The sequence below is a fragment of the Dromaius novaehollandiae genome, chromosome 16 (assembly GCF_036370855.1).
Source record: "Dromaius novaehollandiae isolate bDroNov1 chromosome 16, bDroNov1.hap1, whole genome shotgun sequence".
NCBI classification, from domain to species: Eukaryota; Metazoa; Chordata; class Aves; order Casuariiformes; family Dromaiidae; genus Dromaius; species Dromaius novaehollandiae.
The window spans coordinates 21,361,717-21,379,550 of NC_088113.1; the positions used below are offsets into that span (position 1 = coordinate 21,361,717).

General features: G+C 42.7%; 1 protein-coding gene across 1 annotated transcript in view; it reads right to left on the bottom strand.

Moving 5' to 3' along the window:
* Positions 1–2,353: 2,353 nt before the first annotated feature.
* Positions 2,354–17,834, bottom strand: part of CTNNBL1 (catenin beta like 1) — a 61,475-nt gene continuing 45,994 nt past the window's right edge. Inside the window, exons 13-16 of the mRNA XM_064521738.1 lie at positions 17,639–17,719; positions 8,906–9,043; positions 8,214–8,286; positions 2,354–2,607 (exon numbers count right to left, since the gene is read on the bottom strand). Of these exons, the coding sequence (XP_064377808.1) occupies positions 2,519–2,607; positions 8,214–8,286; positions 8,906–9,043; positions 17,639–17,719 (381 nt within the window). The 3' untranslated portion in view covers positions 2,354–2,518. The remainder of the gene's footprint in view (positions 2,608–8,213; positions 8,287–8,905; positions 9,044–17,638; positions 17,720–17,834) is intronic.

Below are 17,834 nucleotides of genomic sequence, written 5' to 3' on the forward strand. Positions count from 1 at the left end.
CCTTTCCCTGAACAGAGCGTCTGATCTCCTTCACCCGCTCTCCCTTGACATGAATATTCACGGTAAGACTTTACTGACACAAACTACTGTGGAAACAACTGATATCAAGCAAATGAAGAAACTTCAGAAGAAAAATACCTCATTAACACCCAGAACAGGGTTGTTAAAGCTCAGGCCTAATTTCTCGCACCAAGTACCTGCTCTAAGAGTTACTTTCATCCTGACAGAATAAGCAGTACCTGCACATAATCACAGGGTAGGGTATGCACCACCAATGCTTCAATACCAGTTCTTTCAGGGAACTATCTAGAGACCTACAGGATTCGGTGAAGCGCTTTGAAGAGCTAACAAATTACAAAAGGAAAAAAAGAACAATCAAAGAAAGGCTGTCTTAAAAACAAGCGCATGCATTACAAGCAGTCTAAGCTTCCTCTAAAAGCTTTTGCTCCTGGAAAGCTGGCAGTCCAGCCATTACAGCAGGGAATTATTTTCAATCCAGAGTCTCCATATTTAGTAACTCAGCTAAAACAACTGGAATGGAAAACATTAAATGAAAAGAGAAATTTACTTTCTGAAAGCAAAACTCTAGCCTACGCAGTAAGATGGGACAGATATTTTTATTCCTGCCGGAAACACAGCTGAAAGTCTTCCCCACAACAAGAGCTAAGCTCAGAGGTGTGGTGCTGCATGGTACACCTTGCACCGTTCCCACAATTGCCTACAGACGTGACCACGCATATGCTAATGTATATGCAGCAACTTGAGCGAAATCAGACTAAAGAATGGACATTTAAGAACTTAGTGCTGCACTTGATAAGCTTAAATTGCTCTTTTCAAGAACACCCCCACTATTTTCCCCCCTTTTCACAGACATGTGGCCCCCGCTTTTCAGCCAAACTCATTCACATCCATTAAGTTCCTCCTTCCATTCTGTCTCAAAATTCCCTCCCTATATTTCCTCCCTTTCTCCTCTGCTTTTTAAATGCAAGTACATGATAAAACAAGGACCACCAGACCAGCATTGAACATAAATTCATAGTCTGTGGTGTGGAAAGGGAAGAATTCAAAGGTTCAACTAAAGCCAAAAAACTAAACCCATCTCCAACAGAAGAAAACAAAATCTTTTTAAGAGTTGAAAATAGAATGAAAAATGAAGAAAGAAATGAGGAATTCAGAAAGTTCTGCACCAAAAATGTATTTTTGCAGCTTTTTGTAGCTGCTGAAACGATGACTTCCATGTTGATCCCCTGAATAATGGCATTTGATACCACCCAGGCTAGCAGTGCCTACTGAAGTCATGATTGAAGGAAGCCTTTAAGCTTCCCTGACAAGGCATTTTTCTCAGAGATTAAAAAAAAAAAAAAAAAAAAAAAATGCTGCCAGCAAGAAAATCTCTCTAAATTAGGCAAGGCCCAAGCTTGCTGGAGCTGCAATGTTTTGTGATGATAGTCATTAACTTAAGCAGAAGAAAAAGGGATGAAGGAAAATATTCTCAGCTACTTCTTGTCCCAGTGAGGAGTCACTGTTCAGGGAAGTGGCAGGGTTTGGTGGGCTCACGTCCAAAGTTACACTACAAGTGCAGAAGGGCAACAGAAAAATGAGCTATCATCTGCTTCATTGCAATCAAAAGTCAGAGGCAATTCACTTGGTCCTTCTGCAACTCCCACAGTGCACCTGGAAAAGGCTGTATTACTGGGGTTTTCCCTTTTCTAGTGGTGAACTCATTGCTACTATTAAAAGCCAGAATCAGAAGAACACCACTGAATCAGAACGCTGTTCTGCAAAACAACTACAGCCAAGGCCTAAAGCAGACTGAGAAAGGAAGAGAAGTCAAGGAAGTGTGGGTGTTTTATTGATTACTTACCTTCCCCTTTAGTTTTGTATCTGAGTGTAACCTGGACTCAAACATCAAACATCCCCTTAAGGAGGCGTAACAGCCTGAACAGCCTCACACAAAACATGCCTTTGATTCTGACTCATCTTTGGGAATATTTAGTAGGAATGGCTAATGGTTAAAATTCCTGGTTTGCCCTCTGCCAGAGGCTGCCAACCCCCTGAAGAGCCGTTGAACTGGACACATACCAACTCTTCAGCCTCCCAAGTTTACATCAGTGGAATGGGTTGTACACTTTCATTCACGTAAGAGGCTGGAGTAACATGCTAACAATCTCTTGAGATATCTGGGCTTCCTCTTTACTGTTCCTCTGAGGGGTATGCTGTCACATCATTTCATGCCCTGATCACAGGAGTTTGACTTGCAAAGAAAGAAAGAAAAAGATCTTGAGCTGCCCTACTGCAAGGCATGCATCTGTAATCTCCCTCACATCGGACTACTTAAATAACAAACGAGAAATTAAAAAAACCCAAAACTATCTTTAATATCGCCAAAATCCTATTTAGAAGTGGTTTCATAGAAACGTCACTTCTATCGTGCAATCAAGGTTGGAAGAGGTCAGCTGAAGGAAAGAGAACCCAGAAACTGTTCTCGGGGGAGGCACAGAATTCAACTCCAGAGTCCTCAGAAATTCTCCAGCAGGTCCAAGATTCGTTTCTGCTCACTCTCCCGGAACTCCTGGTTCTTCCCATCCCCGATGTTCTCTGCATACTCTGCAGGGGAAAAAAAAAAAGAAAGAAAGAAAGAAAAAGCAGGTTTTGAGTAAGATACTAATGAAAGTGGGCAATTTCTGTTGCAGGAATATCACTGGAGAATCTAAATCTATGTCCACTGCAAACAACTGAATGGGAATTTATGTAAGGAGCATTGATGGGTTTTTCCCCCCTCCCCGGGGTTAAAGCTTTGCATGTTAAACATCTACTGACCCCTCATTAAAAGCTTTTGTAGGGAAGAGAGACTTTAAAAGGAACATGCTGTTCTCTCATTAAACAGCACAACAAATATAAGCAGACGCTAGCACTTTGAGACGGAATGCATTCTCCAGAGTCTGACCATTTAGAAAGTGACAATTTAAGCATTCCTCCCACTTCTCTTATTACTGGAAAGGAGGAGCCCGCTGACAGTTATTTAAACTGGACAGTCATATCACCAGCCTCTTTCAACCTAAGAAAGAAACAGTCCTGGACACCACAGGCTTTTCAGATTCCTTTTAATATGGAATATCATCAAGGAAGGTCAAACAGGTGCTGTTACACATTTGTTAATAATAATAAATATTAAAAACCAGTCCTCCTTTAACTCATTTGCTTTCCAGGCAACCTGGATAAGGACTTTTGTACAATTTGTCAAGAGGAGACCAATTCCCCAATCTATGAGTGCTTAACCCACATGGAAGAAAAAAACGCTAGTTTAGAGTTAACTACAAAGCAAGCTTCTTGTGTTCGGGTAGATAATACTGGACCCCAATCCAGCGCTTGCCTATCCCCGTACATGACCAAACACTGTAGAACAGCAACTTCCCCTGCAGCTAGCTACTTCCTGACATTCATTTAAAGCAGGCAGCTCTCACTCCCTTACCTGCTCTCTCCTTCCTGCCACCAAAACCTGCATATTCAAAACCGGTTTAAAAAGAAAAAATGAAGAGCAGGTTTTGAGCTGCAAAAGGACGTGAACAAATCTCAGTAAATCACAAGCAGACTGCCTGGTTAGGCAGCGTTTTCCAGCCTCCACCTCCTCTCATTCTTTCCCTTTTTCTTAAACAAACAGAACAGCTTTTATTCAGCATCTGAATGGTAAGTTGCTGTAGAAAATGTGCTTTAATATTTATACGTTCAGCACTGCTACATGCTTCTGAGCTCCATCAAAGCCTTTATCGTAAGAGCATTGAAAAGAGTGCGGACAAGGAGAAGTTCGCTGATGTGGGAGTCTTCCCTCATGTGTGCACTCCCCCCCATGTACAAAAAGAAGAGTTCTTTGCCAAGGCCTCTGGGAGAAATCCTTTTAATATTTATAAACTGCTACTGTAGCTGTAACAAGAGAAGGCGGGTAGCTCTAAGGTTTGCTGCAAGTGAATCTGACGACCTCTCAGTCCTGGGAGGAGAGGGCCAAGCACAGGGAACCCTCTTCCTCAGATGGAGGGAAAACACTCCATCACAGCGTAACAAAGAGAGCAGCAAGCTAATGGATTTGATATTGTTCTAGCTGCTCCGAGCTCACGCGCTGAACATCCAGTGAGTTATCTACGTACTGCTAATGGAGGAAAGGCAGGGCCCCAGCAGCCCAGGCCTCACCTCTGCTGTGAAGCTCTCCATCACGTATTTGCATGATTTAGCGAAGGGCTTTATCGCAGCGTCAGTGGGATCCTAACCCGGTATCTACCTCGTGGGAGATAAAATCCCGTGCAGAAGAGAGAGGGTTACTTTCCCAGGAAAAAGTGCCCGCTAAGGAGAGCGTTCAGCTCCGGTTCTCCTGTCACCTCCTGGCAGTATCAGAGAGCTTTCTGTCGAACAGCCTTGCTCCCTCGGGGAGGCACGACGAAGGAGCCAGCTCGGTCCCCAAACAAGCCCTTTCCGCGTGCCGTGTTAGAGCAAGTGCCTCTGAAACAGAAGCAGCATCTGCAATTGCCTTTGTTTATCGCAGCCCGAAGGCAACACTTTCCTGACTACCACTACATCCCGACAGCTCAGAAACCCAGGTGACAGCAGGGACTTCATCTTTCGGTTTACTACCAGGTAGCACAGAGCCGGGACAGCACCAAGGGGCCTGGATCCCCCGACTTCAGGCAGGGAGCTCCGGGTGCTTCTCTGCGGCGTGGCAGAAGCCACAGCACAGAAGGCAGCAGGGCTGTGGCCCAGCGAAGGTTTTTGCTTTAAGGACTGTGAAAGCATTTGAACATAAAAAAGGGAAACTGTGGAGTGCCACTAATGACACTGCCCTTCTGTTGCCTCAGTGAGACCACTCAGACAAAAGCAAGCAACAAATTCTTCAAATCTTTTCCAAAAGCTCAGCACTTTCTTTCTAAATATTTAGGTTTCATAAGACTAAAATCCCAGTGATTCCCTACCACTGTTTACTGGGTTACCAACAGCTGTTAATGCTAATTTGAAGAGACCAGATTAAACCTCCTGAATCAGGCTTAAAAGAAAAAATCACCACTCACTGAGGTTTTATGTATTTACTTTTTCATTTAAACTTAAAAAAAATAAAATTTTAAATAAATAAAAATGTTAAATTTTTTATTCCACCACTTCAGTGAGATAGCAAAATTCAAAAGTAAACTGCCTGTTTGCCAAGAGTTAAACAGAGCTTACTCATTTCTGTAGCTACACAAAGGGAAAGGACCCAAGATTGGTTTCTGCTTCATTAGACAAAATACAATGGTTACAGAACAGTCAAAATCAATAGGGAAATATTGAAGCTTATAACGGATACTGGAAACTATAAAGCCTGCACGTACTGAGGAACTAACTATAGGCCAAATTTAGCATAGTCCTTAAGCATCTACCTTTTCCTTTTGATTACACGTGTACCAGCTTTGTTTTTAACATTGAATACGTATTCCACCTTCCACATCCCTGAAGCTCCCGTTACCTTCACTGAAACCAGGTGTTTAACCAGACATTGCACATCAGTACTTTGGATATAGACCTCTGCACCTTAACTCCTACATGGCTCCTCTGACAACAGCTCTCCAGGACATTTCAAACTGAGTGTTATCAGTGTTTGGGGAGAACGTGAGCAATGGGGAGAAGGTACAAATGACAAGTCTCTCTCTAGATCGGTAACGAACAGCATGCTATCCCGTTTCAGGGCCAAGTATCCCAATTTATAGAGGCTTGTGCCTCACTCCATTCTCAATGAGAGAGATGGAGACCAAGAACGGCGTCAAGACACAGATAGCATCTCCTGCTATGAAGATCAGCTTCCATCCCCAAAACATCCTCCCAGCCAAGGTAAGTGCCATCCAGTCATTTTATTCCAAAGAATAAACTAACCATCCTATTGTAAGCAATGCTTGATCTTCAAGAGAAAAACTGTTGGAGGACTGGTCAGCCTGCAGAAGTGTATTTAATGAGCCTTCAGTTATTTCCTGCCCACTCCTCCCTCTTGAAAGTACTACCACAAGAAAACAGGCCTGCTGCCTCACTTGCATCATAAGTAATTCTTAGCAACCCCAAGGGATCCATCAGCTGTCAGGTTGCCAGAGAAACATGGAGAATATGTAGGCCATAAAAATCAAACTAAAAACCAAGCACCTAATTAGTATGCAAAAATAGAAAATAAAAACTGAAGAAGAGCAAAACACTGAATGAAAAGCAAAAATAAACCAGCCCTCATCTATTCTGAGAGCAAGTTGAAAACTGGCCTGGAAATGTTTCAGCCAAGCCTCAAGGGATACCAATACAGTACCAGACTCTCAGTCATTTGGAATAGAGTCCTGCATTCCATATGGCAATTAACTTCTCAGAAATCCCCCATCGGACCTCCAGTCTCTCTGGGTGGCCCACTTTCAGGGTCCACAAGCAAGCCCCGTACTCCAATTGGCAAGCTGTGTTTAACCAACTCACTCCTCTGGAGAGCCAAGTATTTGTCATGGTGTAACTTCTATTAACTTGGTGAATCTACACCAACAAGACATTTGGACATAGGTGTGTAACTATTGACAAATCTGAATTTCACCAGGAAGGACTGCAGACAAGCTGCACGCTATTCCTACTTGCTAGAAGTGTGATCGTTTCACAAGGGTCCACCAACAAATCTATTTCTAGGGTTATTGACACCTATGATGGCACAAGTCTCTAAAACTGACATGAGAGTTGGGGGAAGAGTTAAAAAGAGAGCCTCAAATGCTGTATCCATCACCTGTATTATCAACATGCCATTTGTGGCCTCTTTAAGATGACAACACATCAGTTTTGAGACTACTAGGACTGCTGTACAAGTTGTACTTTCTATAAGCAACTTGTAAGATGTTATAATGCCATTAAAAAGTTTCACAACGCAAGTCATACTGTCTGTAAAAGAAGGAATCATAGGCAATTTTAATGCAACTGCCGCCCAATTCAGCAAGGCAGGGGGTGCAGAAAAATCCCTCAGGCACCTGTGGTCCAGATCAAGCTTGGGTATCTAAAAGAGCATGTACCATGCACCAAGTTGGCAATGGACAGTTTGGAGGCAGGAATTGTCAAGTGCCATAATAAAGAGCAGAAAAAAGATCCTATCCAGTTACACCATTCATTAGCAGGCATTAAACACTGCCTGTAACTGCAGGTAATCTCACACTGTCAGAAAACTTAATTTCTTCATACCAGCCAGCTTTCTGATCCTGCTCTTCCTTCCTGCATATGGGATGGAAGGAAAAGGAGGATCTGCAAGAAGAAAAACACCTCCCTTTCCCTCCCAGTGTTGAGCACATCATTCTTATCCCCAAAGAAAGCCTAGAGAAATCCAAACAGCACAACCCAGAGCCCAGTACCCCTACAGATACTTTCAAGCTTCCTTCCTCTTCAGAAGGGAGAGGGGGATTCCCTGCCCCTCACAGAAAACAGCACAGTCTCCCAGAAGCAGAGATGGCCCCAGAACAACCCACTGCTGAACAAGGAAAGGCATCTCCTGTGGATGGCACATTAACAGCTAGTTCTCACAACTTGAAGGGGGCTGCAGAGAGAGTTCCTAGTCCTGCCCTCTCGTTCCTAAGTTCAATTAGCTGTTTCTGCTGGTGGAGGGCAGGCTACGGATGAGAGCCAGGGCTCAAAAACATTGCTTTAATTCAACACAAGCATTAAAAATAACAAGCAGTACTTTAAAAGCGGGATTACGAATCACAACAGCTACATTTTAAAGCTACAGAGGATACTTTAATGCTATAATCCATATTAATCTGACACTAAGAACAAGACAAATACACCATGGATACTAATATGGTGGAGATGGTAAAGTGCAGGGCCATGTTAATGAAAGATAAATCTCCGCTATTCTTCCGCCTAGCATGCATATACACTTCCCTTAAATATTTATTCTAGCCTTAATGTCAGCAGCAAATCTGAGTCAGTCTGTGGCTGATGGTAACATGGAGTGAGCTGGTGTTACATGACATTGCACTGATATCAGACAACAGCAAGTGCCCTAACTCTAAGGTAAAGTACGCCTCTTATAAGGGTGACTTCAGCCCTGCCCAGATCTCAGAATGTTCCTCAACTACTGCCCAAGATGCTCATGAAGTCAAGAAGAATTACACATGAAGGCTCATGCTGAATAGTGATGACCAAGCTATTCCTGTTAGAGGAAAAGACTCATGAGTAGGAACACCTCAACTCACCCTTTAAGATGTGTCGAACGATTTTAATGGAGCTGCCTCTCATGTTCAGAATCTGATGGACTCTCTGACGAATCTAATCAGGGGACAGGAAAGACAAGAAAGTCATCTTCAATGCAAGAAAACCACGCACAATCCCACTTTCTTCCATTTTCTTGGATGGAAGAGCAGCAACCCTAAACACCACAGACCCCAACTCAGTCTTCCTAGTCCACGGTCTACAGCACCCCCTTAGGAGCATTCCAGGAAGGTATGCGGCACCGGTACACCTAACAGTGTAACATTCACAGACCCCAGCATATTCATACCAGCGGAGATGCAGAATTCTACATGGGTCAAGAAGTCACCTGCTTGAGGCTGTGCCTTTGGAAGACTTTCTCAGAAAACATCCCCTTCCACTACTCTCCCAGTAGTGCTATAAACAGGCTGCTTCCATTTCAAACCGTACATCTGCCATGAGCAAGGTTACATGAACTCAGTGATAAAAATGATCAGCTTCCATACCTATTAATGCCATCCTAACTGCTATACCTGATGAAACTGTATGGACACAAGTGCAATAAATAGGATGTTTCTCTCCAAATAGAATTAAGAAGAGACCATTCAGTGAGGGAACATATGCAAGGATTTAGAGCCTTGTTTGTATCATGGATGGAAACACAGGTGATCCTGCTGACTTTGTACGATAGCTTTACCTGGGGAACGTTGGCGTTACAGATCTCTGCCATGATGTAACAAATGAGCTGCAGAACAAAGAGACCAGCATCCAGGCGACGGAGATAGAATTCATCTTCCATGTCATCATCTATTATCTCTCCCCGACGTACCATGTCCTGTAAAGCAACACATTCTTTTCATTGTGATGACTGTCTCTCAGAATTCTTTAAGAATAGCAAAATTTTGGTGATATCTGAGTTCTCTTAAGAAATGCTTTGTTCACCAAAACATGTATGAATTTCTCTCCAAAAGAGTACTTTTTACTTCATTTACATTCACAAAATATTTAATTCAATTTTGAATGAGTTTTTGCCTTCACTGCTTGTGAAATGTGTCCATCTGCAAATTAAAATTAATTTAAACATACAAATTACCTTTTCTAAACTGAGTGATTAGAGACAGTGAATATGAAATATGAATAAGCCAACGTATTTATTTATAAGTTTTGTCAAAATGGAACAAAAAACTGCTCTTTTACTGGCCATTTGAGGGTGCTATTAAGCAGTGCAGAATATGTCTCCACCAGACTCAAAAATCTATCAGAATTCCAGATTTCCTATCAATTGATGAATGAGAAAACAGGGCTAAAAGATTCTGCACAAATACAGTTTTACCATCCCCAGTCTTGCTCTTCCAACTTCATTTGTTAGGAATACTAATGAGGTCAAACCTTCCGCTGCTATAAGTTATCAGAGGACCACGGGTTTCTGTGGAAATGGCTACAGTTCTTTCTTTGTCTGCATATACAGCATTACATTGGTATACAGTATACACTATTACATTAGAGAGAAAGCTGCCCAAAAGGATTCCAAGTGTACAATAGAAGAGGTCATTCCATTTTTCTTGTTGAAACAGCATTTTCTTCAGAACACTGGCAAAACCAACCAGGCAATAAACTCGGAACAGTTTCTCCTGAGAAAGGCCCACCAAGAGTGAACCTTACATCCATTTTCATGGAGACCAACAGACCAAAAGAACTGAAGTTATATGTGACCTTTTGCCCCCCCCCCCCTTTTTTTTTTAATTAAGGAAACAGCTTGTCAGACCCTGCTAGCTTGCTGCAGCTTGTATGATTTATTACGCAGCAGTCTGGCAGGTGGGCACATACCAACAGAGCAATATTTTCTCATTAGAGCCACCACCAGCAAGAGCACTCTACCTGCAATGCTCAACAAGAAGCACTTCCTCTATGCGTACATGCTCCAGGCAAATACATACAAGGTCACCAGCACCAAAGCTGATTTAGACTACCAAATTTTTCTGTTTTTCAAGCCAAGTGCTCTAATCTAATTATAGGTAGAGTCTGTTAGGCACAAGAAGAAAAGTTAACCCTGTACACTTCTCACTGAAGAGAATGCAATGGACACTTGTCATAGAGAAGTCCAACTAAGACCCAAATGACTTGAAATTACAGCTATTTACAGCTATGCCCCAAAAGAGAGAAAGAAAAGCAGATCACAGCACACATATAAGGCAATCCTTTTGCTTTCCTCCCAGAAATGCAGCTTGCCAGCAGAAGAACAAGTTGCATTTTAAAAACTGTCTAGTTATCAAAGCCATAAAGTCAACTGCAGACTTGAGCATTATGCATAACTGTAACTTACTCCAAGCTCTCGAAATCATGGGCACAGGCACGACTGCGCAGAACTTGCATGGAAGTTCTTGCCAGGGGGAAAAAAAAACCCCAATTTTGTGCAAGTAGTGACTTTCCTCATCACAATCATTCAGGTTTGACACGGATGTAGGATCACATCTGGCCTCTAAAACTAAACAAATTTGAGTCTGACTAGCAACAGATAGGAAGCCATTGACTGAAAGATCCAAAAGCCTCATTCAAGAAAGAGGACAAGGCATTCATTCACAAAACCAGTGCTCGCCCACTCACCACACAGAGGTATATTAGCACTGCTGGGCACAGTAGCCAAATTCCTGAACAGAAAAACCTCAACAGGCAAGAAGTTTGAATCACCGGAGCAGAAAACAAAGATTGTTTCTGTTCTGTATTCTGATCCAACCGTGATGACAACAGGAGCAGAATCCAGGAAACTACTGTCTTGATTACATAGAGAAGGCAGCAGTTATAACAGCCCCTCTCGACTGAGAAGCAAGATTTTGTGCCAGTAAATTAAGCAGATAGATATTAGAAGAAAAGTATAGTTTTAAGGTCCCCTTTTACAGTCTTTTTTTTTTTAAACCACAGTCATCCTTTAAATGTTAATCTGTCTCCCAGCACAGTACCAGATAGCCACCTTTCCACTTTGTCTCTCTCTCAAAGCTGTCAAGTTGCCAACCTCCAAATGAGCACTCAGATGCCATTTCTAATCTGCCAACAATATGTACTGAGATGCCCCTTGCTGATGGGAGAAGACAGCAATAAGATGGGCTTCTGTGAAGCTAAAATGAGCTTCTCTCACAGTAATGAAGCAGGACTGACAGGCCTCGAGGCATCAAGTGAAGACTCTAAACCTAAAGACACAATGGATCCGCTGCAAGAGATCACATCTGCTTCACAGTCGGTGTAATGGGGCCCAGAAAGGTTCTCTGCATCCTTCTCTTCATTATGTATCAGTTCACCTTTCCCAGAAAAACCTGGTAAGGCTGATAGAGCAGAATGGATGGATACTATCTAAGACCATAAAGAATGCCCACAGGTTTTTTTTTTTTGTTTTTTTTTTTTTTTTTTTTTTTTTTTTTTTTTTTTACTTCCTCACCTGGTAGGACAGCACAGTCACTCAGATGACCACAGATCTCAGATGAGAAGGCTCTGAATGGCTCATGTATGAAAACAGCCATCATGACTTGCCTCCTACACCAACAAGTACAGATTCTCTCCCTGTTATTTGCTATTGGTATTGTGGGGGACAAGCAAGTGAAGTCAGCCATCCTCAGGAGGCACTTTCAAAATGCAAGCAAATAACTAAATTTGAGGACACTGCTAGGCCCTTGGTCAGAAAGCGCATGCAGCAGAAAGGGACTGACACTTGCAACAAGGCAGGAGCAAGCAGAAACCTTGGGTGAAATCAGACTATTACAGCAAGGACTGTCCAGGACCAAGTAAAAAGGTTCCAATCTGCTTTTACCTCACAGAAACCTCATTTCAAAGCAAGCTGGAACAATATCTAAAGCAAACAGGTGAGACAGATAACACTGATGCATAGAAATGCCATAGGCAATGGAGAATTCCGAGTTTGCCACAGTATTGCATACTACTGTGATCGACGAGCACTCTACCAAGAACATCTCAGGGACACCATCCAGATACAGACTTTGAGGTATGATGTTAAGTTCTCCAAATGTAGTGGAGAAAAGGCATTCTGCTTTAATTATGCAGTCCCATGAATGCCTAACCTATCCCATGTTTCCCAGTGCTTTACAAATTGCCTTGTTTACACTGAACTTTCAAGATGACACCAGGAATCTGTTCCAGTAATTTATCTTTTCTCCTAGCAGAAAGTGTTTTAGAAGATCCTAAAAAGCAGTAAGCAGGGCTCTGGCACATCCATGAAGGTTTTGAAAAAAATGCCTTAAGTATCAAAGTAATATCAAGAAGGTTATTGTGTCATTTAATCTGCATGTTAGTGCTTGAAAAATATGGATCGCTACAGAGACTCAGGGGTTTTTTTATGCATTCTGGCACCTCAGCGTAATTGGACAATGATTTCCCCAGAAGCCTTGTTCACACGCAGAGACTGGAGACCACATGATCTAATCAGCACACTGACCACCGTATTTCTTGAAACACAGAAGGGTTAGGACTGAGCCGTTGTCACGGGCTCTGCTGCAGCCAGGAGAGCAGGGATGCATAGGTCACGACAAGGTGACCAAGCAGCTCCCGGAGCCACGCTCCGAGCTGTCTGCTGTGAGAAGGGCTTTGTTCATTTCTGCCTTACAAGCAGAAACATACTTGAGCATCTGTAAACCGAGCAGCCAATCTGCAAGAGCTGAAAACCTCATTGTGATTGCTACAAAGCATGCCATCTCTACTGAATCAGGGGAAACAGAGCAGCATCTCCTGCAAAAGCATGAGCTCAACACCAGCAGCAAGAAACTGGAACTATGATAGGGGAGTCATGACATCTAAAAAGATCCACCAATCTTCATTCAAAGCCTACCTCAGCTTCTCAGCCTTTTCCTGAAAAAGCTCACAGTACAGATAGTATCAATGCAGCCACAGTACAAAATCTGCATACCTTCCAGTTAAGAGAGTTATATTCTTTACGCTTTACGTTAACCCACCCCCTCTCATCTATATTAGCACCTGTCCTCAATTCAATTCCAGGCAACTCAGTCATTTTAAACTGAACTCAAATGCTAGGTTAATACAAATTACTGTTTACGTTATCCAAATCTGTGGATATTGCCTTCATGCTAGGAGTCCCATCCCTCTCTTTCACAGATAGAATAACTTTACCATAGCACAATTAGCATGTAATTTGTAAGTCATTATAGTGCAAAGTATCTGGTGACAATATTTTATTGAATAAACCTGCTGAGCATAATTTTCTGTAAAACTATAAAAATACTAAACCATTTCCTGACTTTTCCCACCCTTTTTAGAGATCGCTAGGGCTGTTGCTACTGCCTATAATTATGTCTCATTTTAGACAGAGTTAAAAGCCATATGGTTTTGTATCTTCCACAGAACAGACTAAAGAATTTGAGAGAGGACAAGATGTTTTCGTCATAAGCAAAGGCTTTGATATTTTCTAGGTTTCATGAACTAAAAACTCTGAGAAAAATGGTAAGACAGGCACTGGGTGTTGGACGCTCACATGGATTTCACTCCGGAGTTTCACATGGCAATTAGGGTAATCACTAAGTTATCACCTCTGACCACTTCTGAATAGATTCCACAGAAGCAAACAACTAGATAACGCTAAGATGAAGGGAAGTTCCCTCCTGGGCCACATCCTGCCTTACTGTCCAGATTCAGAGTTTGGCTTCATAATAATCTTTCTTCAGTAGTGCATCTGGCTTAAGAAATTCCTCCCCTCCCTCCAATTGTCACATCTTCACTGCAACAATCTGAAGGGCTGGGCTATAAACCAGATCACTAAAGTAAGCCAAGTTAGAAGAAAGAAAAAGGAATGGAGGGAGAGAACGGCAAGAGCAGGAGCTTCTTGTGCCGGCTGCACTACTAAACATAAAACATCAGGCATGATACCCTCAGTCATTCCCTGCATAATCAGGTTTTCACTTCTTGCATTACAAGATGTACACCAGGATACTCTGTCCATCAGCCTTGAATCTCTCTCTTCAGTATAGGCTGAACTTATAAAATCTAAACAGGTATCATTTTCTTCAGGTCAGAAAGAAAGGAGAGGATCTGTATTGCAGATTTTTTTGGTACTGTGTCCTCTGCTGCAAGAGGAAGGTCAAAAGCCCCCAAGTGACAAAGCACAGTTTTTATAGGATCAAGTGTTCGTGTCATCCACTCCAATGATTCATGTGCAAAAACTATGAACATTAAAGAGCCCCATAAATCCTGTCAAAGCCAGACAATTCCCTGATCTGAAGGACGAAATCACGGTTTTTGCTTACTTCTGCATGAGAAAGCCACTTGAACCATTTCAGATCCCAGCATGCCTTTTTCCATTGACCATTTTAGGAAGCTACAAAACAAAGCAATCAATACTCCAAAAACATTCCAAGCTAGGAAAAGAGCCTCAACATCATATTTCACATACCTTGTGTCCAGTACTCTCATCTCCCCTCAGGATGCTGAGAAAAAGATGATTTATTTTTGGAAAGCAGAAATATATTTCATAATGACTGAGTAACCATTAATACCCTCTGAAATGCAGTGATCTACCCCTGGGCCTTCCTTGAAAGATGCACAGAGGCATTCTCTACCCCTTCTGATGAAGGATTTCATTGGCAGAATCATCCGGTCAACGGAAGGTAGCTAAGTTCCTGACCAATTTCCTCTGCACTTGATCCAGACAGTCATAAAGGCAACACTTTCTTCCAGACTGGAGGACAATTTTATGCCTGCGTGGAAGTTCCTCCACCTACGCAGAGAACCAGCATTCTCAGGAAGCAATATTTTATGTCAAGACTTGTAGGTAAACCTATAGGCCCATTCCTGCTGCACTGAACTGTCTTATGAAGGAAGAGAGTCCTCAGACAATATGTAGACAGACCTTCAAAGAAGTCGCTTGTTGACCTGCTGCTCACTAGCTGATAGCCCTGCCCGTACACACAGAACAAGAAAAGAAAATGTAATGTTGCTGTAGCCTTCCCCTGTCACTGGAGACCCTTGCATCAGATAACATACAAAACATGTCTGATGGCGCACTCTCCGCTTCAAAGACCTTACAAAGCAACTATAATAATAATAAGCTTTTTAAGACAACTCATGGCATGAGATACTGAAACAGAAGAGGATTTTAGTTCTGCTGGAAATCACTTCATCTGGGGAGAAAAGCAGAGCTGTGGAGGATGCGATGAAGGTACTAGACATAATTCAAGTCTATGGCACTTGCCTGGACCTGTCACTAGAACAAACACACCACACATACTTTATTGTATTTAATCTCACAATTTCTCTACAAAAGAGAAAAGCATCTGTATCCTCCTTTTCCAGTTGAGAGATAAAGCAGAAAGCAGCAGCTTGGTGACATGCTTAATATCATCAGGGGAGCTGAGAGATGATCAGGTTTGGAACTGGACTAGCGCTCCAAATTTCTAGTCTTCCAGTCTCTAACGCTGGACTCTGAACAGCTCTGCTGGGGGGGGTGGGGGGGAGCCTATGTCCCCCATGTGCAAAGTACAAATTTGCTTCTCAGGGGTCACATGCAGCATGAGTTAATCTGCGTAAAATACTTTAAGATTCTCTGTTGAAATATATTGTAGAAGGCTAAATCCTATTATTAGCACCAGTAACAGAGAAGAATTGGGAGATCCATTTATCTTAGCCATTCTAGCCTACAGAGCCCTTCGGTGGGGCAAAAGCACAACAGCCTTCTGAGTGCGAGAGGAAAAATCTGAGTTCTTATGGTTTCACATTTTGCCATTTTCCAGGAAACACGGCAAGCCACAGCACAAACGGAACTGAGCACAATTCTATCGTGGTGGGATAACTTCTCTAAGGACACAAGAGCCCCCAAAGTCTCTCTTCTCAGGAGACAGCCAAGCCTAAAGCAGCTCAGCACATCCTTGTGAGAAGTACCATACAACCTTGCAGAGTCAAATTAGCCTCGTGGCCCTGCCATGCATACAAGGAAATTTTTGTTCAGTTTAACCTATGAAAATAGATGCTTGAAAATCCATGAAATAGTATCAACCCATTTTCTACATAAATTTATATACTAAACATATACTAATTAAAGGGCTTCTAAATAACCTTTTCAGACTCAAATTCCCTTCACTCCCCCTGCTTTGTGCTGGCTGTTTGCTACAGGTGTTAACATTTGCAGACTGCTTCAGGATCTCTTTGGACAAAAGGTGCTACACACATTAGCTCTGCATGTTGTATTTAAGGGCTCTATATAGCAACTGCCTATACGCTGCAAGAGTTTAGCCAGAAATATTAGCTCTGCTTTCTGAGTTCTAACACACACACATCAACACTGAAATGTAAAGAATAAATAATTTCTTGCTCTGTTCTAAGAAAGATGAATAGAGTGGAGGGATAGCAGGAAAGGATAAAGGCTGTTTGCTCCCAGCCACCATTCATTTGTGACGCTGCAGCTGTCCATACAGAGCCTGAACGCTGGCAGCAAAGGCAGCTCCATTCATCACTCACCCCTGTGCCTTTTTGAGCAGCAGCAATGCTGCTGAGCTCTGCTGCCCTCCGAACGTTTGCCAGTGCCCAGTGAAGTGGCCTTGGCATTGCAGAGGCAGCTGTTTGTCAGAGGCCGGCGGGGGGCTGGAGCCCACGGCCCATCGCGCTCGCCCGCGTACCGGCGGCAGCGGTTACTCTCCGTCACTGCTAATCAATTTCATACCCTCTTCAGTGCTGACACAGATAATCTCGTGGGCAGCAGGCCAAACTCGCTAACAGCTCAGCAAGCTGCTTCCTGACTCCAGCAGCTCATTCTCTTTCAAAAAGTCTGTTCCAGCTTCAGCTCCCAGAAAGTACTATGTGGCACCAAAGCTCATGTCATTCAAAACGATTCACTGCTGGTGTGCAGAGAGCACACCCGACTTTGGCTACAGCCCCATCTAACTAATCAAAACAGAAGCCTTCTCGCAGCTGATCAGAAGTCTAAAGACCAGGGTAGGAGGCCTCGCACATTATCATGTAATTGTCTCACTGCATTTTGCTTACTCCCCATCTGCCAAACCAAGCCAGATTTCAGCCAAGTAAAAGCGAAAGCAAGTTGTAGCATAGATCTAGGCCCTCCCAGTGAAATTCACTCTAAGAAATGACCCAGGAGCACTTGCTGTAAAGTCCTTCAGTCTTATCTGAGATAACCAGAAGTTGGAGAGTGGGGCAAGAGGAATTAAGAGTCAGCACAGGTATGAAGGCCTGGTGCAGAAGAATGATCTGGCTGAGCCAGAAGTTCTGTACAGATGACATTTGGGTGTCACTCCATTGTTGAGATTACATTCATTTGTTTGGAAAAGCCATGCAGAAAGGAGCCAAGACAAATAAGCTAAATTAAAAGAAATCCTTCAGTCACTGCAAGAGAGTTAAGAATTGAAAGGAGAAGGAGGCATCACAGACATAAGCTAGCAACATGCATAGAACATAAAGCAATACATACATGTTTCTCTCCTTCAATCTTCTTATCAGCTGCCTGCATTGCATCCAGGTACTTAAAATACAGTTCCATCAGCCGATCAACCTGCAAGGGCAGAAGAGATAGATCTAAGCAAGATAGAAGAACAATGCAATCATCTTTAATCCTTCATGCTATGTTGTTTTCCTCCCAGCTGCAGTCTTCACAAAATAAGAGGCAA